The sequence below is a fragment of the Artibeus jamaicensis genome, unplaced genomic scaffold, assembly GCF_021234435.1.
Source record: "Artibeus jamaicensis isolate MK-2021 breed Jamaican fruit bat unplaced genomic scaffold, CSHL_Jam_final contig_685, whole genome shotgun sequence".
In the NCBI taxonomy this organism is placed as follows: Eukaryota; Metazoa; Chordata; class Mammalia; order Chiroptera; family Phyllostomidae; genus Artibeus; species Artibeus jamaicensis.
The window spans coordinates 13,895,279-13,917,163 of record NW_026521924.1 but is presented as its reverse complement, the minus strand read 5'-3'; the positions used below and the strand labels follow the sequence as shown (position 1 = coordinate 13,917,163).

At 47.6% G+C, this 21,885-nt stretch overlaps 1 protein-coding gene and 1 pseudogene across 1 annotated transcript in view; one reads left to right on the top strand and one right to left on the bottom strand.

The window, feature by feature from the left end:
* LOC119047692 (tyrosine-protein phosphatase non-receptor type substrate 1-like) overlaps window positions 1-20,038 on the bottom strand; it is a 29,735-nt gene extending 9,697 nt beyond the window's left edge. The window contains 6 exon segments of the mRNA XM_053671180.1: window positions 467-577; window positions 2,434-2,760; window positions 3,334-3,654; window positions 10,763-11,015; window positions 11,017-11,114; window positions 19,920-20,038. Coding sequence (XP_053527155.1) covers window positions 467-577; window positions 2,434-2,760; window positions 3,334-3,654; window positions 10,763-11,015; window positions 11,017-11,114; window positions 19,920-19,989 — 1,180 coding nt within the window. The 5' untranslated portion in view covers window positions 19,990-20,038.
* On the top strand, window positions 11,198-12,293 carry LOC119047761 (L-aminoadipate-semialdehyde dehydrogenase-phosphopantetheinyl transferase-like; annotated as a pseudogene).
* Window positions 20,039-21,885: the final 1,847 nt, after the last annotated feature.

The window sequence follows — 21,885 nt, the reverse complement described above, 5'->3', positions numbered from 1 at the left end:
CACTTAATTATCCCATCAGCCATGCAGGTAGGGGGTGGTAGTACCCTTACCCCCTTCCGGCCCCCTGCCTAGGGGCTAGGAATTTAGTCTGGACAGGTAAGAGGAAAGCAAAAGTTTGCCAGGGGTTCCTGCGAATATTATTTCTCCCTGAGGCCGGCTTGCCACCCTGGCAGGTGTCTGTTCCCACCTCGACAGCGGTCCCCTGAAGAGGTGAGGCCTGGGGCAGAGGTGGCCATCTTGCACCCATGGGGGCAAAGCCCTGGAGGGACCCACCCAGGTTGCAGCCTGGTGAGCCTGTCCCGCCAGCCAGGGCACTGCTGCCTCTGGGCTCCTTTCTCATGACTGCCAGTAACCGGACAGCCTCCCGGCCTGAGCCAGGAGGATCCCAAAGCGCTCCTGTGGCCTCTGCCCCTGGCAAGGACAGCCCGGGGCAAACTTTAGGGGAGGAAGCAGGGAATCCACTCACCTTTCTTCTGTCGGATCCGCAGGAGGTAGAGGGCGGCAATCAGCAGGGCCACCAGCAAGGCACACACCACGCCCACCACGATGAAGATATTATTCAAGTTGGGACTTTTGTCTACAGACAAGGAAGAATGGAGCCTTCATGTATGCAAATTACAAACAAAGTCGCTACCCAGTGCCTCTGTTGACACTAGACAGCATCATTAACTGAGAACCTGGCTGGGTCTTCTCGGATGTCCTGAGCCACCTGGGCACGTTCACGGTTCTGCACCCACGTCCCCAGGAGGGTGAACCGCGGCAGCACACAAACCACACCGAGGTGCCAGGAGGGAAACTGGTGCTGAAGCCAGAGTGGAAACCAGGCTGCAGGTCGTGGGCACGGACGGCACTCCTGAGGGACAGAGACACGCTCTCCCTCATCTGAGTGAACCAGGGTGGCCATGTGTTGACACGGGTCCATTGGAACTCAGTCACAACAGGGACAGTGAGGAGGGGCAGACATGCAGGTGACTAGTGGGCTCTGGAGACCTCTCAGGGTCCGTCCACAGACTTGCGCCCGGGACCTGGGTGAAGGGGCTCTGACCCCAGGACACTTGAAATGAAGGCAAGGCCTTGGCTGGGCCCACGGCCACAGAGGGAACCCCACCCTGGAGCACAGCGGGTCGTCGGGGCCGGGCTGAGCTGCAGGCACGTGTGCTCAGAGCAGCACCCATAGTTGTGTGGCCTCGAGCAAGTCACTTAGACCTCCACACTCGGGCTTCCCCCTGTTCCCTGAGGCCAAGAACAACCTTCACTACCTCGGATAGCTCTGGGGACAACTCAGTGACTGACCGAACAGCCAACTCTCTCATCCTTTCTGAAGGTATTACTTCCTGAATGCCTACTGTGTGCCAGGCTGTGTCAGGACCTGAAGCCACATTGCCATGGTTCCCAGCAGCTGGGACTCAAAGGTAGGGTCACAAAGCTCCTCTCCTTCAGCACGGCCATGTGAAAGCAGAGGGGCCCCGAGAGAGGCACTGACTTGTCCACAGTCACCAGCAGGTCTGTGACAGAGCCAGAGGTTTATCTGCACATCCTGTGTCCCAGTGCAGTGCTCACCCTATGAAAGCCAGGCCTCAGTGACACCGAAGGGACACCTTGACAGGGTCACAGGACTTCTTTAGAGCCCTCTGTCCCCTTGACGGATGCACGGAGAAAAGAAATGGCCTCTATTCTATCCACTCAAAGGGTCTGCTATGGAGAAGACATAGCCATGCTCACCACAGATGACAAAACCTTCCACAGTGGCACCGAAATTCCAACCAGGTGCTGCCATTTGACAAAACAGAGACACATGACAGCACACTGGAAGGGGCTGAGAAAGTGACACCCTGCGCTCCCCCATGAAGAGACACATTACCATCACCTACACGAGCATGCACTTTGTCCTAGAAACAAGCTTTGGAAAACCGTCCCACGGAGACAGCTGCACACGTGACAGAATATGTACAGGGACACTGATCACAGCGGGGGGGATTATACCTGGGAAAAAACGCACAAATCCTAAGCCTCGCCCACTCCCTTTCGGGGCGGGGCCGGGGAGGGCGGCTGGCTCTCAAGGGCAGCCAGGGAGTCCAGGGAGATGAGAGAGCGAGGAGGGGGCGGAGCAGAAGGGGGCGGGGCCAAGGTGGATGGTGCTCTGGAGAACTGCTGGGTGAAGACAGCAGGAGGGCAGGGAACAGGATGGTCCCCCTCTGTCCCACCCTCTTTCTTTAACGTATGTATACTGATGTCAAAAGATCTACGAAGACATGTACCAAACTCCTGCCAGTGCTGACTTTGGGGTTTGGGGAAGGGGAGCTCACTTCAAAATTCTACTTTCTATCTACAGACTTCTAGATTGTTCTGTATGTAGTAAGCACGAATGAATACTTGTATCATTAAAAATGATAAAATTTAAACAGAGCTGGTCAGTTGGAGTGGAGGCCTCACCAAAGGGTCCATCTGTGCTCTGGTCCTTCGGGTTAGCGGGGGCCTCCAGGGTGAGGTTCCTGCTGACGGCCGGCTGCCCATCGTGCTGCACCAGACAGGTGAGCACCACGGCCTCCCCGCGGGCAGACGAGTTCACCAGCATCCAGCTCCCCCAGGTGAAGGTCCCATCCTTGTTCTCTACTCGAGTTAAGGGTGTTTCTGTTCGGGACATTTTTCCGTTCTTCAACCAGGTCAGCTGTAGGTTCTGGGGGTAGAAGTTCTTCACCTGGCAGGTGACGTTCACCTGGTTCTCTGACATGGCGTGTCTAACCTCCAAGGTGGGCGGAACTGAAACAGCACAGGGCAGAGGCTCTGACCTTGTGGACACACAGATCACAGAGGAGGGCCCCATAACGTAGCTCCCCCATCACAGCAAGGGGTAATTCAGGACAGCGCTAACTAGGCAGCAGCTGCTCAGAACTCACGGCTTGCTTTTCATGTGAAAGAAATCACTAAGCACAGCACCCTGCACACAGTAGGTGCTCAGAAACTGGGAGCTGCTATCAGGGTAATAAGAGTGAAATCACCAAGCACAGCTGTGGCATGCAGCTGGAACATAATCACTGGAGCAAAATAAGTGAAAACACCAAGCGCGTAGTGGCCAGGTAAACAGTAGGTGCCCAGTTATTGGAGTTGCTCTTGGTAAAGCAGGTAAAACTACCAAGCAGAGTGGCAGGCATTCCCCTGGTCACTGCCATTAAACAGTGGTGAGTGACAGGCACCTCCAGGGCCTGGTGATGGGAAGGACTGTCAGGAATTACATTCCAGGGAAATCACACTCTGGAGCAAATGGCAGGGGGAGGCACAGGCTTGGAGGGTAGGAGCCAGGTGCGGGCTCGGGCTGGGTGTGAGGGCATCTACCTCGGATGATCTCAGACAGGTTGGCAGTCCCACGAAGAGGAGGGCCCCCCTTCAGGGTGATGTGTTCCACCTGGCAGATGACCTGGGAGCAGATATCCCCCCTGGCCAGCCGCACCGAGGCTGTGCTGGAGATGTTGTAGGGAGGGCTGTCTCCCTCTGGGTCCACAGTGGTCTGGGAGGCTGGGAGCTCGTTCCCATCTTTGAACCATCTCAGGATGACGTTCCTGGGGGAGAAGCCGTGGGACTCGCAGGTGAAGCTCACTGTCTGCCCAGGTGTGGCCCTCTCCGTGGGGGCTGACACCACGGGGGGAGAGGGTTGGGCTGTAAAAGGAGCACAATGAACAATGAACATGACTGTGATCATCACCACCAATGACAAGCATGTGACATTGTCAAGAACCTTCTCATATATTATTTTTATCCTCTAACAATACTAGGAGGGTGCATCATCATCCTTATCTTACAGAGCAGGACCTCAGGTCACCAGAGGTGAACCCTGAGTGAGAGGCAGGACCCACAAGCAGCTCCAGGCCTGAGTTCAAAGGGCACCTTCCTTCCTCATCAGGTGACGCCCCTCCTGTCTGGGCTCGGGAACAACAGTACTGAGCCCTCTCCCTCTTCCTATTAACTCTCCCGTCTCGCCCCGCTGACACCTTCCTGACCTCACAGAAAGCCTACACAGAGTAAATGCGGGGGAAGCCGTGGGTGACCCGGGACCCCATGGAGTGGAACCAGGCTGGCAGGCACAGAGAGGTGCAGCCAGGGCACATCCCAGTTCCGTCTGAGAGCGGACAGCAGTCACTTCTCCTTCCCAGGCTGCAGGGAGGGTTGAATTGGGCAGTGGAAGTTGTTTTGCTTTGAGGGAACAGAAGATGCTTCACAAAAGTAAACACGAGTGTATTTTGAACCTGGACTGAATTTATATGCAGAACTCTTCCTTCGGGTGTTTATGAGTTTACTCCAAAGTTTTCATTGTATCTACAAACAGTCCAGCAGGGTCTCGTCTGTGCCAATCCCTGAATTTCAAATGGAGGTGGGATGTTTTTCTGAATTAGGGTTCTTCTCTTGGGTCCATTTTGGGTTGAAAACAAAGATCACTGAGTGCTGAGAAAGCCAAGTGTGGTCAGTTTTACTGATTGATTTATTGAATTTATTGTGGTGACATTAGTTAGTAAAATTATATAGCTTTCAGATGTACAGTTCTGCATACGTCATCTCTACATTGTAGTGTGTGTTCACCACCCCAACTCAAGTCCCCTTCCATCACTATTTGTCTCCCCATCTCCCTCTGCTGGTCACCATTTGTCGTCTGTGTCTGTGAGTCTTTTTCTGTTTTTTTCTTTGTTTAACCCCTTCACCTTTCACCCAGCCCCGCAATCCACCTCCCCTCAGACTAATTTTCTTAATCATTAGTAAAGTAGAAGGAACACAGACACAGGCCCACAAAGCAGCCAGGGCTCCTCCTTTGTCCTGAAAGCATCCACACACCAGCAGTAAATCTACAGCAAAGGCTGTAGTTCCTCCCTGTGGCAGGTCTGCAGGGTGTCTCCACATGGTTAATCACTTCCAACACCTTCTCTAACAGGGGGCGCACATCAAATATGAAAAAGTGTTTGCATTTGTAAATATCTGCCTTGCTTCCTAAACCTCATCAAATATTTTGAGGACATAAGTAAAGGGGTGTCACTTGAAGAAGCCAAGTCATAAAAACACCAGCAGTCTGGATGACACTAAGGGGATGGACACTGGGATTGGGTACCACTGATCAGGAGCCTCTTGGTCTCCTGACGATGGGCTGAGGCCTCTGTGCCCCTCAGCTGCTCACCCTTCCAATGCCCTGCAGGTTGGCCCTTGTGGACTCACTTTTGGGGGGAGGCTGAGAGGGGAACTGGCTGGCCAAGGGCACACAGGGAGCAAAGAACAGGGCTTATCTCTCTGCACTTGGGTTAATTTTAGCATCTCTGTTCTTTAACCTTGAGCTTCAGTGTCTGTTTCTGCACAAAGTGGATCAAAACACCACCCTAGTAAGAGGAGTGAGGATATATGCAAAACAAGGTGCTTGGAATATAGTAGGTGCTTGATAAATAACATCTCTCATTGTTATCATTAGACCCAGTCTTTCTAGTTCTGGGTTGACCTCTTCTTTAGGTGCAAGAAGGCAAAAGAAAAGCATAGTGTAGGTTTTACCAGCAAGATGACGAGACCTTAGTTCTTGTCATCTTGAAGGAAAAATTTCAACTGATAGACAAAATGCAGTAAAGCAAGAATATATTGGCCGCAGCAAAAGCACATCCAGGACAGTGCAAGCAGGGTGAATGTGGCCTAGAAGAAGCAATGGGGGTGCGTAGGCTTTGGCTCACTGGCCAGTCGGAGAAAAGAGGACTTGGAGACCGGATGCAGGGGGTGAGCCTGGGATGAGCTGCCACTGCCTGCTGCTCCCCTGGTTGCAAGTCTCATGGGGTCCCTTAAGACAGGAGGCGGGTGTCTGTGTAGGAAGAAGAGGGGAAAGGAAAAGGCATGGCTGGGAGGAAGAGTGCTCAATGGGTCCTTGTCCTGAAGCTTTTATCTTTCTCTTGCAGGTGGGAATGTTAGTGGTGGTCTCAGGGGAAGATGTCAACAGCATATTCATAAGCTTTCCAGGTGTGACCTTTCAGGGTCATGGTCTCCACTGATTGGTCAGCGCCAGGGCAGGGGGTCATTTGTCAATGCAGTAGATCCTGGTTTTGCTTCTTTTCTGGTCCTGGAGCTAAAATACATCTGAAGCCAGAATGTCATCCTTAGGGAAGAAAGGTCAGGGGATCCAAACCGCATGACCACCAGCATGCTAGGGGAGGAAAGGCTCCCCGGAGGTCGAGGTCTTTGTTTTCCTAGTTTTGCTCAATGCTAGGCACCGAGGGCTTTTCACCCTGGTGACCTGGCCCATTGTCCTTTCTCTGCTCATGTCTGCCTACAACAAGAACAGCAAGAAAAGTCTCAAGTCCTTCTCCCCAGAGCTGCTGTGCAAAACCTCAGATCAAAAATGCAGAGAGCCCTGGTCAGGTCTTGAAAGTTTGATTTCTGGTCAGGGCACACACCTAGGTTTTGGGCTTGGACCCGGTCAGGGTGTGTACCAGAGGCAACCGATCCATCTTTCTCGCATCTGTGTTCTCTCTTTCTCTCTTTTTCTCTCTGTCCCTTTCTCCTTCTCTCAAATCAATAAACACATCCTTGGATGAAGATTATAAACAAGAAAGCAGAGAAGTTACCATATTATGATTCTCTCACTTTTAAAAAATGATCTCCTTAGGAAACAACTGTGAAGAATTGACTTTTAAAACACACCAGATCACAGGCATTTCCTGAAGATCAGCTCTTTACAGAAGCCGGAAGCATTTTCAAAAAGGAGAGCAGATTTTGGCAGAGACAAGCTGGTGTGTTGGTGCAGGAAGGACTCTGGGGTGTGAGTATATGGTGGGGTTCCAGGGCCTGTGCAGACAACACATGGGTTTAAACATGGGGAAGTGTCCCCAGCCAGGGAGCTCGGATCTGACAGGGTGTCTGGGCTGCCTCTCCCCGAGGCTGTCATCACAGGCCTGCTCTGCGGGAAGGTGTCCCTACCACATCACCTGGGCTTACTTTCTTGGGCCTCTGACGAGCTGTCTCTGGCACATGAGATTCTGAAGCACCCACACCACCCAAAGGTGTTATTCTCACAGCCCAGCAGCAGAGGGAGCCACCTTTGTCAGGGGAAAGAATGTGAGATTTCCTCTGTGACCTCAGAGAACACCTAGCTTAGGGCCTTCTGCCTCCAGATAGTGAAGAAATGCAGCTGCCAAGCCCACATCTGACAGTTAAATCAGAATTCCTATGAGTCAGGAATTCCTGGAGCCAGGGTCTGGGGACCTTTGCAAAGATTCCCAGGTGATTCCTAGAACAACCAACGTTGAAAGGCACTGAACCCCACCTCCAACTCCAATACATTGAGACTTGGAAAGGGAAGTGTCCCATCCAGGACCTAATGGCCTCAGCCTGTCATAGGCCACAGTCATCGAACATTTACTACATGTCAGGCACCGCTTTGATCACTTCACATGTGGTCACTCACTCAGGCCTTGGAGCTGCTCTGAGGTTGGTGCTGTCACTGACAGGTGAGGACACCAGGCACAGTGTGGGGAGCAATGCGTCAGAGGTCACAGGCCAGGAAGTGGCAGAGCTGGGGTGTGAGCCCAGGAAGGGGACTAGGCCCATGAGCTCACGTGCTGGGTGCTGACACCCAGTAACATCCTGACCCACCCACTGGGGGCTTTCTAGACACCCCCTCCTGTCCTCACAGACCCCTGAGTGGGAGCTTGGATTATCACCCCTGTACAGGGACACTGAGGACCCCAGGGACACTGAGACTTTCCCAAGAGCACCCAGCAGTGGGGTGACGCCATCACTCACCGAGGCTCTGCCCTCTCACCAGGCTCCCTGTAGCCTGAGTCCTTCCTGCAGAGGGTGGGGAGAGCGTCCACTGTCTGCAGGTGAGGACACAGGGGCCCAGCAGGACAGAGTGGGCCACGCAGTGAAATAACACTTGATTTGGGGAGTGACTCTGTGCTGGGAGATTCAGACAGAGCACCTGAAATCCTTCCACTCTCCAAAGGAGTCCATGATTGTCACCATCTTACAGAGGAGCAAAGGGAGGCTGAGAGAGATGAAGGGGCTGTCTCCGCACCCCCCACTGGGTCCTGGAGTATTTGCTGTGGCCCCAATTCATGTCCATCCGCAGGGTAAGTGGACCACCTCACAAATCCAACACTGGCCGCCATCCTCTACTTTTTCCACTAAGAATTTTTAGTTAATTTTGTCAACTTTATTTTTATGGTTGACACCATTACAGATCTTCTCATTTCCCCATCCTCCTTATCCATCCTCCACCCAGCCCCAGCCCCCTTCCCTCTGGCCATCACCTCACTGTTGCCTGTGCCTGTGGGTTTGGCACATATGTTTTTTGGTAATTTCTTCAGCTTCTTTCATCCAGTCCCCAACCGCATCTCTCTGACAGCTGTCAGAAATCCTTGACTTTAAGGAATTCCTCTAGCAATAAATGAAAGACATGGCCTCCTCAAAGGATCCTCAGAGGATTCTAGACGTGCCAGGCAAACATGTCTAGAATAAGAACTCAGCTCATGCAGGGCCCTAACCAGCCTCTAGGAAACGCCTCCCCCTCCTCATCCTCAGTCTGCAGATCCAGGATCGCTGTGCCTGCTGTTGTGGGGCTGCAGTGGCCCCTAGTGACCCTCTCTCCAGGCCACTGTCCCCAGCTGCTCCTGCAGGTGCTCAGTGAAGATCAAACAGCACAATGGAGGGGAAAAGCCTCCTGGATGCTCCTATGCGCTGAGTCCTGTCACTAGGAGCAGGGTCAGCACATCAAGTGACATTTGCGTACTCGTCTGATCTGGGTTGTACAGTTGCCCTGCCTCCCCCACAGAACTTTTAAAAAATGCACATCGATGAAGAACAAAGCAATGCAATAATTTAAAAGGGGGGAGTTGGAGCTTTCTGCACACTTTGACAAGGACAGTGGGGTAAAGTAGGGGCTGTGAGTCAGGCTGTTTGGGGTCAATCTTAGCTTCCCTGCTAGTAACAAGTCAGGTCCCCTCTCTGAACCTTAGAGTCTTCACCTGTCAACAATAGCCCCTCTCACAGCACCGGTTATAAGAGTAAATGTCATGAGGAAGATGAAGATTCTAGAACGCTGTTGATCCTCACCCCCTCCCACCTCCCTGCCTTCTCATCCAGGGTTCGGCTGGGCAGGCAGTTCCGGGAAGAGGAATGAGGGAGGCAGCAGATCTGAGATGCAGTCACATACAACCTGTGGTCGCCTCAGCAAGGGACACCCTGCCGGGGAACTACTCTAATATCTGGAAATTCAGGATAAAGCCACCTTCCCTGCCCAAGTGTAGGAGTTGTAGGGAGACTCCATTGCTACCATGTATGGGAGGGACATTTGGCAATATTCACAAAGGCTCAACTTCACATACCCCCTCACCCAGCAATGCCACTTTCAGGGAGCATCTCTCTTGAGCAAGTGACACATGGACAAGGTTCTCCCCTGCATCACTGTCCTAATAGCCCGGGGATGGGAACAACTTATATCCATCAGGAGACTGTTAATGAACGACGCTGTCTCCATACACCGGAGGGTGAGGCAGCTGTTGAAGAAGGGGCAGCTCTAGGTGCTGATGTGGGTGCTTGACTGGGGGGATGAGGTCCAAGGCTGGGAGAGGATTTCAATAATCTTGGGCTTCAGGGTCTGATGCGAGGGGTATGTGAACTTTGAGAAAATGATGGGGGGAATGTTCTGGCTTCTTGTTCAATGTTTTGGTGTAATTAGGTTTCATTCGGCACCTTCTATGTGCCCAAGTTGTCCAGGGAAAGAGGGTCCTAAGACAGGACAGGAAGGAACCTGCTTGGACTCAGATTGAACTCTGAGATGATTCCACTACTCACTGGCCATGTGACCAAAGGTAAAATCACTATCACCCTTTGGCCCCAGGCTCCTGTCTTTGTATGGGGGATCAGGCAGGCTGGCTAACAGTCCTTTGTGTGCAGATATTCCAATACTTGGGATCCTGGGCCTCCAGCAGAAAACCTGAAATAAGCACTTTTGCTGCCTTAATGGAATGACACCTAAGTCACCCACAAGGGAACCTGCTCCCAGGGTGAGGGACAGTAGAGAAAACTCTGCTCACAGCCTAGTGACAGTGTGACCAGGTCCCTGAAATAAAGGGGGTTTACCAGACAGACCCACAGTGAGCCCCCAACCTCTGGCACCTCCTCCCAGCAGGGCTGGCAGAGTGAACAGGAGTCTGTGCCCCTTAGGAATGTCTTCTCACGTGATGCTTCTGAGGAGGAAATACAGGAACACGCCCCCCTCCCTGCCCTGCATGGATCTCCCCCAACTGCAGGGAGGAGAACGAAGCTCCGTGGGAAGAGCTCTGCCTGCTCAGACCCCTGCAGCTCCCACAGCACCCAGAGGGGAGCCCGGCTCCCAGCGGGTGTCAGTGAGTGTCAGGGAGGGGGGCTCGGCCACACTGAGGGGAGGGCTCTCTGGAGGCAGGGGTGAGGTCTGACCTTGTGACAGGCAAGTCCCTCAGACCTTCAGTTCCCTCATCCCTGGATGAGGGGGCTGGATGGGATTGGAAAAGACAAGAGCAGAAAGGGGGGTCAACCAGAGGGCTCCAGACATTTCCCACCATTTACCAGCCGTGGGGCCTAAGAAAATAGCAGGACATGCCAAGGCCTCAACTTCCCTGACCTGCAGGAGGGGTGACTTCAGACCAGAAATCAGACCCTGTCTATAAGCACCCACCACCTGATTCCTATTTGCTGCTATAAAAACAAAGGTCTTTCTTAGGAGCTTGTTGTCACACAGCAGGGACAGAGGATCCCACACTGTACTCACCACTCACAGTGAGTCGAGTGCCTGCCCCAGACTTGAACTCCGTGTCAGGGCTTCCTCTGCGGAACTTCACACAGTAGTAGGTACCGGTGTCTGCTGGGGTGATGTCACTGATGCGGATGGAAAAGTCCGTGTTGTTTCTCCTTGTTACATCTACAACACTTGTTACTCGGGGAGAGTGGCCTCCTTTGAGACTGTAGATTAACTCCCGGCCTGGCCCTGTCCCCCTGAACCACATGAAGGGCCCCACAGGGGTAAATGGAGGTCACGGTGCAGCTCAGAGTGGCCGTCTCTCCAGCTGCCACTGCCACTGACTTCTCAGGCTGAATCACCTGCAGCTCCTCACCTGCCCCTCCTGGGGGGAAACACAGAGCAGTTATTTATCCATCCACGTGTGATCATGTGGGTTTTGTTAGGTGTTTATCGACAACAGCTTTCATGGACAGAGTGCACACCCTGAGTGGGCCTGAGCTCAGCACATTATATGTGTCATACATGTAACCCTCACAGAAGCCTATAATGTGAGACCCTATCAGGAATTATGGAACCGAGGAACAGAGAGGTAAAGGGATGTGGCAAAGAGTGGGTTTAAGTTTTTCCTGCCAAGCCACTCTGCTTGGTGTCACCAATGATGGGCGTGCACTGGACCTTTTCCTGTGATGATTTGCTGCCCAGCTGAGCTCTGTGGCTGCTGGCAGTGTGACCTATGCAGCCTGAGGAGGAGGAGCACCTCGGCCAGTCCTTCTGTGGCCAGGACGCTAAGGCCACCATGGCTGGTCTTCTGATAATGAGGAAATGAGCTGCGGAGAAAGTGAATATCTCTTGGAATAATACTTATTTACATAAAACTGGAAAACCAGTTCTTGCAAGACTCACTGAATCCTTATCCCATTTCAACTTTAGCATCTCTCACAAAAGGGACATTGCTGCACCTGCAGCTGAACCAGAGCTATGAACTGGAATTTATACAATGAACGCTAGTTTTCCAGGTCATTGTTTAACTTGAGAATCTTTTCATATTATGAAAAGAAAGTTTACCAATAAGTAATTAGAAATAATCAGAACCTTTAAGGATAATGGACTCAGCTGGGGATGTTTTACAGGAACTGGGCACTGAAAGAAACCCTCATGTAGGCCATAGGTGGTGGACTAGGATTTGATTTGCAACAACTTGAATTTGCTATGTCCCCACTAAACTTGGATACAGGCCAGGCTTATGAAGAAACACATTAGGTTCTGGATGCAGTAGAAGAAAAGGAACGGGCATTTGAGGAACACAAAATGATTGCACCATGTTTTCTCAGCAGCTCTTAGGAAACCCAGTGGATCTGGACACAAGGATGTTTCGTCTCCAGATGAGTCTAAACCCTCCCAGGGGCGGTTTTCTGTTCTCACTCACAAGGACTCACATCATCTGCTGTTCCTATGGCCCCTGATGAGCCTTTATTTTGGGACCCTTTGCTTCACAGAAAATATTCTGATACAGAGTGGTACGGAGTCCTGGTATGATAAAGGGATAACATTAAATGCTTGATATACTCAAATATTATTTCACCAAACACTTTGAAATAGAAAAAACAACACTTTCTATTTAAAAAGCGCCCTCGCAGTTCAACATAACTTAGCAGAATACACGTTCACCTTTTCTCCCTCCTCAGAACCAGGTTGAGTAGACAGAGGAAATGGAAAAGGGTGACAGAAGTCTAAGTGACACAGGCACACTTCACTCACAGGGGTTGAGTTGTTTGTGATCGAAAGGCAAGGAGACCCTCCACCCGCAAAATTATTATTATTATTACTTAGTAGCAATAATACATTATTATTACCGTATTATGGAGGTCTGGTGCTGAACCCCTATATCTCAGAGGCGTGCCTGCACACACTTGTAGAAAAACAAAATGAAAACATGCAAAGAGGAAGTATTTACTTTCTGGCTTCTGGCTTTCAGGCATAACTATATCAGAGGTAACTATTTCCAAAACCTTTTCTTGGTAAGTAAATTTGTATTAACATACTCGGTTTTTAGTAAAAAATGAAAGCATATTTCTTTGTAGTTTGTTCCCCTTAACTGTGCATCTGCTGTTCAGAAATACTCCAGTGGCACGACTTCCACTGGCTCTGAAGCATTCTGTTCTACAGCTGATGGCAGGAGGGTGCTTTCGACCAGAGGTAAGTGTCCAAACATAATGGACTTCAGTAACCCAGCACATTCATTACTCACACACACGCAGCTCACATGTGTCATTAAGGACTCTGTTTGGCCTCGGCCTCAGGGTGTTTGGCCTTAGGCTTGTCTCCTGGTCCCAAGAGCTGCTGCTGCAACTGCAGCTTCACATCTTCACAGAATTGCGTCTAAAAGTCAGGAAAGGCTGTTCCTCTTCTCACGTCTCAGTTTGTCAGTGAGGAGTGTATTTCCCATGGGTCCCCAGTAAACTCCTCCTCAGTTCCCTGGACTCGGGTCAGCTCACTGAGGAAGCGATGGTTAGACCCTGTGGGAAGTGGACTCTGGGGAGGAAGGAGCTGAGGGAGGCCGGGAAGGTGGCACCAAGGGGACGCCCACAGCCTTCGGAAAGGGAGGGGCCACCGCTTACTCAGTGTTCCTATGGGTCAGACATTTGGTCGTCTGCAGATGTCACTGTGAGCAGTGGTGCAGGGAGCGCCCTTGTGACCATGTTCTGAGGTGTGTGCTTAGTCATGTCCTTGAGAAGGGTTCTGGAAGTGGGATGATTGGTTCAAAGGGACTAGACTCTTTTAGAGCTTTGATGAGTATTGCCAAGTGGCTCTCCAAAAAGTGCAACTTACACTTCCAGCTTGTTTACATGTGTGATCACACTTTCACCCCCCAGCTGCATACTCCCTGGTAAACTGTAGGTTTTAGGTTTTTAAAAATTTAATCTTTGCCAATATAAGTGAAAAAGTGGTGCCTTATTTTTAAAATTTTATTTCTTTTATTAGAGATATTTCACTGTGGTTGTTGGATTTGTATTCCTTTTTAAAAATGATTTTCCTGTTCATTGTCTTGCTTGTTTTTATTTCAGTAAATAGGACTTAAATCAAGGTGGGAACATAATATCTAAAATGCTGAGACCACCACATTGATGACAGAGTCTGATATATGGTTGTAACGCGTGTTTTGGGGAGTTAGTGCTGTTATTGTTTAATATCAAAAAGTGAAATAATTTCATTGTTGCCATTACTAAAATGGAAAGTTGTATGTAAATGGTATAAAATTAGATACGCTGTTTAGAAAAAAAGATGGAAAATTTTATAATTTTTTATTTTACTAAAGACTTCCCAAAATACTACATAGCAGAAAGAAAGAAGGAGCTCCTACCCTTTGAAACAGCATAGATGAATCTGGAGAGCATTATGTTCAGTGAAATAAACCAGGTGGTAAAGGACAAATACCATATGATCTCACCTACAAGTGGAACCTAATCAAGAAAACAAACAAGCAAGCACAATATAACCAGGGACAATGAAATAAAGAACAAACTGCTAGTGACCAGAGGGGAGGGATGGAGGGAATAATGGGAGAAAGAAGAGCAGGGGTTGTCAAGGAACATGTATAAAGGTCCCAGGGACAAAGGCAATGTGTGGGCAGGATCGAATGTGAGAGAGGGCGGGTGGACAGGGCAGGGGAGTGAAGTGGGGGAGAAGTGGGGACAACTGGAATTGACAACAACAAAAAAATTAAAAAGAAGAATTTTCTAATATTCCAATCATAATAAATAATGTTCTAAAAGGATTGAGTAGCATTTACAACAGAGAAAGCATTGTTATCCCTAGCATGAATGCAAAGGGATATGAAAAAATGTCATCCATCTTGTCATTATAATGGTAAAGTGATTGACATCGAAATAAGCATAAAGAGTGGGTTTAAGTGCTGAGTCACCTCTGAAAGTGCCGCACTTCCCCAGACATTTCCGGCTGTGCACTCTCTGCCTCATGGAGTGTCCCACTTCCAGACCATTGCAGGGCGGGACCCTGAGACTTCTCTAGACCACTGAGCTGTGCACAGGTGATGAGTGTATTTTAAGGGAAATGTATTTAATTGCAAGAACCCTCCTCTGCAGTGACCCACATGTCATGCTGGGCTCTGCTCCCTCAGGCTGGGCACCTGAGTGGCAGTGGAATGTAGAGCTCCCAACACACAATGAACATGTCATTCAAATAAGAACTGAAACAAGGTTTCAGGTTCCTGAGGTTTTTTCCCATTGTATAATCATGTTCTATTGTTTCCTAGGCTGCTTGAAGAAAATACTATAATCTGGGTGGATTAACCCAAAAGAAATTAATTGTTTTGTAGTTCTGGAGGTCAGAATCCAAAGTTGGTGCTTTGGAGCCAAGTTCAAGGTCTCGGCCCAGCTGCATTTCATTGGAAGGCTCAGTTTCCTGCCTTCCCAAAATCTGGAGCTGCCCATGTGCCTTTTCTCACGATCCCCCTCTTCCTATGACTCCAGCCACTGGCTTCCACTGTCACTTGCTCTTCTCCAACTTTGATTTTTTTTACCACCTTTTTGTAAGAACCTTTGTAATTATATCTAGCCCATCTGATAAGGAAAATGTTTTCATATCAATAGGGACTTCTCCAAAACTTCTTTTACCATATAAAGTAAACTATTCACAGGTTCCAAGTAGTAACGGATAGGCTTCTTTTGGGGGCACCACTGCTCTGTTCACTACCACATACATCTCTTCCACCTGTTACACAAACTGGCTGTAAAACCACATGTGTATGTGGTATTATTTGACTTTCCAAGGGAAGCTATACAAGCAGTGGGTTGGTGAAAGAGTTCACAAAATAAAACTAGAAAGCAATCACAAAAGAAAAATGGAATATTCACATATAAAAATAAATCAAGTAACACACCTCCAAAAATCAATTGCTCAAGGCAGAAATCACAGGACCAATGAAGGAATGTTTTGAGGCAGATTATAATGAAAACGTAATACACCGTAACTAAGATGCACGCAAAGCAGTGCTAGAGGGAAATTTATGGCTGCAAATGCATACACGTAAAAGGAGAAAAGATCATAAATCAATAACCTCACTATACACCTTAACAAATTAGACCAAGAGAAGCAAAATAAACCCCAAATGTAATGAAGCAGAAAGAGGAAAATGATAAAGTTTAGTGCAGAGATAAATGAAATGTGAATTAAAAAGCAACTGAGAGCCATGGCTGGTGTGACTCAGTGGATTGGGTGTCAGCGTGCAACCCAAAGGGCTACTGGTTTGATTCCCAGTCAGGGCACATGCCTGGGTTGCAGGCCAGGTCCCCAGTAGGGGGCGCATGAAACGCAACCACACATTGATGTTTCTCTCCCTCTCTTCCCCCCTCTGGATAAATAAATAAATTAATTAATTAAAAAAACAGAGAAATCAACAAAACGAAGAGTGTGTCTCAAAGACATTAACACAACTAATGAATCTTTGGTTATATTGACCAAAAAAAAAAGAGAGAGAGAGAAAATCCAAAAATCAGGAAGAAAACGAAGACATTTCTAACAATTTTAAAGAAGCAATACTTATTTCTAAACAGTGGTGAGGAACAACCCAAAAATGAAATTAAGCAAAAAAATCTATTTTTCAATAGAAACCACAAATATAAAATACTTAGGAGTCAGTTTAACCACTGAGATAAAAAACTTGTACACTGAAAAGTTCAAAACATTGTTGAAAGAAATTTAAACAGATTTAAATAGAAAAACATCTGTGTTTGTGTGGTAGAAGACTTAATATTATTCTGATGTCAACAGTACCTAAAGCAATCTACAGATTCCATAAAATCTTTATAAAAATACCAGTGGGATTTTCTGTTGACATAAAAAAGCTTATGTTGAAGTTCATGTAAAATCTTAAAGGACCAAAAATAATGAAACGATCTTGAAAAAGAAGAATGTAGTTAGAAGACTCCCACTTCCTGACTTAAAGACTTTGTACATAACTACAGTAATCACAGTTGTGTTGTCCCATCATGAGAGTAGATGGAGAGACCAATGGGATAGAGCAGAGAGCCCAGAAAGAAGCCCTCACATGTATGGTCAACTGATGGTCAGCAAGGATGGCAAGACCGCTTAATGAAGAAAGGATACTGTTTTAAGGCATGGGCTGGGAAACTAAATATCCACATGTAAAAGAATGAAGTTGGACATTTATCTTGTATCACAAAAAAATAAATGCAACATGAATCAAAACCCTACACATAGAGCTAAAACTTGAAAATTCTTGGAGAAAATTACCATAGGTGAATCTTTTCTTGACTTTGGATTGGGCAGTGATTTATTGGCTCTGACACAAAAGGCAGATAAGACAAAGCAAAACCAAAGTCCCTCAGAGGAGGAGGCAGCTGAGGCACCACCGACAAACCCTGTGTTCTGCTCTATTTCTCAGCTTCCCCTCAGGGAGAGTCTGTGGGTCACCTTTGCAGAGTGTGAGCTGGTGAGCCCCTCCCACTCAGCACTGTGTGTGACCACAGCCCCATGTGCTGAGCAGGGCAGGTGCTTGGGTACCAAGCACATCACGATTTGGGTTTTTAAGTCGGGAGAGGAAGACTGAGGAGAGGGAGGATGAATTGCTGAGACAAAATAGGAGAAGCAGAAATGAATCTTCCAGGGAGAAATGGAGGGAACAGAGAAGGAGAGAAGAGGACTCAACACTCTGCGTCTGTCCATCTCTAAATCTCACATCTACATCTCTGTCCAGTCCTTCCCCTGAACCCTGGACTGTATGTCTAACCACCCACTCATGTTTTCCTTTGGATGAAAACACACCTCACGGTTAACATGTCCAAACTGAACTCCTGCATTTCCCCCACAGCTCTCTCCATCTCACCTGAGCACCAGTGTTCTTCCAGATGCTCAGGTCACCAACACGTGGAGTCTTGCTCTCCCACCTGAATCCTGTGCATCGGAAACCCTGGGGCTCCACTTCCACATGCACCCAGGTCTCCATCTTTCCCCCTGTCTCTACCAGCTACTGTCCTCGTACCAGTCATTTCTCTCTGTCCGCATGAATGCTCTACCTGCTTCTCTCTGTGTCCTGTTGTAGTCTATTCTCAACTAAATGCTATGGTATTTTAAACCTTATCTTACTTCTTTCCTCAAAACCTTGCAATAAAAAACTTTTCACACTGAGAAAAAGCTTGAATAATTTCCCAAAGCAGATGATTCTACTCTCAGGGACTTCACACATGCTGTTACCTGACAGGAAGGCTCTTCCCCCAGATGACACCAAGGCTCACTCCTGACCTTTTTTAATGTTGGCTCAAACTTCCCTTCTCAATGATGCCCACCTGGACATCTCTGTTTAGCATATGTCTCAATGTAGATTCCCCAACCCTCGTATTCAGCAATGCTTTCATTTCCCCCTAAAACTTATCACTTTCTGATGTTCTATAATATGTAATGATTAATTATATCTATTGTTTACTGTCATTTCCCCACTGGTATATAAGCTCCATGAGGGCAGCTACTTCGTCTCTTTGTTCACCAACACACCCCAAGTTTCCATAATGTTCTGGTACATTGGAAGTATTTAATAAATATTTGTATTACATGTGAGAATTGGACAGTCACACTTCTCCCTGACACTCCGAAGCTTATCTTAAGTGGGAAAATTTGTGTATTCATGTCAGACACTGAGTTTCCCAACTACATGACTTAGTGAAAAACAAAAGCATCTGGTGCATGTGCAAGAAGAGGAAGAACCCGAGAGCAGAAAACCATGAACCTTCTCCCCCAACACCCACCCTTCCCCACACCCCTTGGCCCAGGTGGCAGAAATCTCATGGGATGGATGTGGGGTAATGGGGAAGTCTATGAGCCCTAGGATCAGGCTGTTTGAGTTCATATGGTAGCTCTACCATGTACCATTGAGTAACCTTGGACCTCTCTGTGCTTTTTTCTCTTCTGTAATTAGGGGTGAGAAAGAAATCTACCTTGGCTATAATGATCACATGAGGTAAGAGATGCAGGAATTTCCAAGAGTTTCTGCACATGGTGAGTGTTCAAGAAATTGACAGGTTATTACTCATTTTACTTCCTGGGGCTGGATGCTTCATCTGACATTACAGGATATATTATGAATACAGAGATACCTCTATATTCATACGAGCAGGATTCTCTGTATCTTTTAATCCCCTTTTCCTCCTCACACCCATCCATCACAGAAGAGGGAGGCCAAGATTATAATGTACAAAATTCTACTTGTTTTTTTCAGAGAGAAGTTTTCTTGTCTTAAACGTTTGGGGGAGGGTAAGGAGCACATTTAGAGAAGTAGAGGAGAGAGGGTGTCTAAGAGACAGAGGGAACTAAACATCTCTTCGATCATTGCATATAGATTAAGAGGTTTTGAAGAGAACAAAAAGGAAAGACATTTTTTAAATCCCATGTGTGGAGTTGTGTGTGTGCACTCCTTCACCCCTTTCATACACACACACACACCCCCACACACACAGATACATGCAGCACAAGAATATATAGAAGTGTGGCCTCACATGCTAGCATTTAGGTTGTTTTGAGGATTAAATGAAATGATTACACCAAACGAAATGATTGTATCACATGCTCAGTAACATACTTGGCAGATGGGAACAAAGTTCCTGAGTCAACAGCAGAACCTGAATTCTGGGTCTCTGAGTGGCCTGATGGGTGATGTTGGTTTACTTTGGTTTACTTCTCCGTGTTTTCTGACTTTCCACAGTCAGCCTCCACTGAGAAGCCATATCACATGGTTAAAAGAATCAGCTCTGGAGCTGCTCAGGCTGGACTTGAATCCTGGCCAAAACTCTGCCTTACCTAGACAACATTGGGCAAGTTACTCTCTGTGCCTCAGTTTCCTCATCTGCAAATTAGGGATGATAGTCCCAGTTCTCACACAGGGATGTTGTGATGACTAGAGGTTTAATGCCCACAAAGTTGTCACTCTGTGGTTTGAAGCATCAACTGTTTTGATTCTCTGGTACCCAGGCTCAGGCAGTGGACTCACAAAGGAAAACTATGGACTCTGATTTCATGCTCTCAGATACTGCTCTCTTCTTGGCCTTCTGTGACAGCACTGAGTGATGCTCCCTGTTTTCCTGGAGGCTCTAAATTTTCAGGGGCAGGAGAAGGTCCAGGGGGAGAAGGAGAAAAATCTATCCCAAAGCATGCTCACCTGTGAAGCCCAACAGCAGAGTCAGCAGCAGGCAAAGAGAAGGGCGGATCCAGGAGGCAGGGACCAGCATCCTGGAGGACTGAGGAGCCTGCTCTGTCCAATGTGTGCTGGAGAGCCCAGACTCTGCTCTGTGGGAGGAGAGAGGCCCCACTTCCTGTCATGTAAGAGGAAGTGCCCAGGACAGGGTGCAATGGCTGGGAGACAGTAGTCCACTTCTAGATTCAAGACAGTTTCCACTTCCAGATTGTGACATAGAATCAGGCAGAGAAGGCAGCTACAGGATAAAGAGTTACTCATGTTCCTTCTCAGAGACACTTGAACAGGCCTACAGAAAATAGTGCTTCCCCTGCCTGAGGCCTCTGCTCTCCAGTGGACACTTCACCCCTCTGAGACCTTCATGGTGATGCCCCACTTGGGGCCCCAGAAAAGAAGGGGCTGCCATTGTGGAATGTGTCCAAGCCCAGGACCCTAGGATGTAGGCAGCTTATGGCTTTGTCTTCCTCATTTTCATAAGCAATTACTAACTTGCAGGAAGGAAGAGGGTTTACCGAAGCCTGTTCAACATCGGGATAAAACCAGGCCTGCTACTGAATGATTCCCTATTCTAACCATTTACTGATGGAACAAATAAAAACTCAAACATAGAGTGAGGTATGGACCTCACAACTTGTATGCGCCTCAGTCCAACAAAGTATCCAATAACAAGCAAATGACTAAACTGGGCTGTATCCAGACAAAAAGACACTAGTCAGCAATAGAAAGTACTACCCAAATCAATTTATAGACACAGCGTAATCCCTATTAAAATACCAGTGACATATTTCACAGATATAGAACAAACATTTTGAAAATTTATATGGAACCATAAATGACCCCAAATAGCCACAATTTTGAGAAAGAAGAACAAAGTAGGAGGGATCACAATACCTGGCATCAAACTGTATTACAAGGTCATGGTAAACAAAACAGTCTGGACTGGCATAAGAACAGACACATAGATCAATGAAACAGAATAGAGAGCCCAGAAATCAACCCATGTCTTTATGGTCAATTAATACTCCACAAAGGGGGAAGAAGCATAAAATGGAATATTGATAGCCTCTTCAACAAATGGTGTTGGGAGATGTGGACAGCTACATGCAAAATTATACCATATACAAAACTAAACTCAAGATAAATAAAAGGCTTAAATATAATTTGTGACACCATAAAAGTCCGAAAGAAAAACATCGGCAGGAAAATCTCAGACATTCTACATAGCAACATCTTCACTGATACATCCCCTTAGAACAAGGGGCATAAAAGAAAGAATTAAAAAATGGGACTTCATCAAAATAAAAAGCTTCTGCATGGCCAAAGAAAACATCAGTAAAATGAAAAAGGAACCAGCTGTATGGAAAAATATATTTGCAAATGATACCTAGGAGAAGGGTTTGATCTCCAAAATATATAATGAACTCACATGACTCCACTCTAGGAAGACAAACAATCCAATTAAAAAATGGGCAAAGGACCTGAACAGATTCTTCTTCAAGAAGGACATACAGAGGGCCCAGAGACATATGAAAGGATGCTCAGTATCACTAGCCATAAGACAGATGCAAATTAAAACCACAATGAGACACCACCTCAGACCAGTCAGAATATCCAACATAAACAAATCAACAAACAAGTGTTGGAGAGGATGTGGAGAAAAGGGAACTCTAGTGTACTGTTAATGGGAATGCAGACTGGTACAATCACTATAGGAAACAGTATGGAATTTTCTAAGAAAACTAAAAACGGACCTGCCTTTTGACCCAGCAATTCCACTGCTAGGATTATATCCTAAGAACCCCGAAACACCAATCCAAAAGAACCTATGCACCCCAATGTTCATATAGCAGCACAATTTACAATAGCCAAGTATTGGAAGCAACCCAGGTGCCCATCAGTAAATGAATGGATCAAAACACTATGGTACATT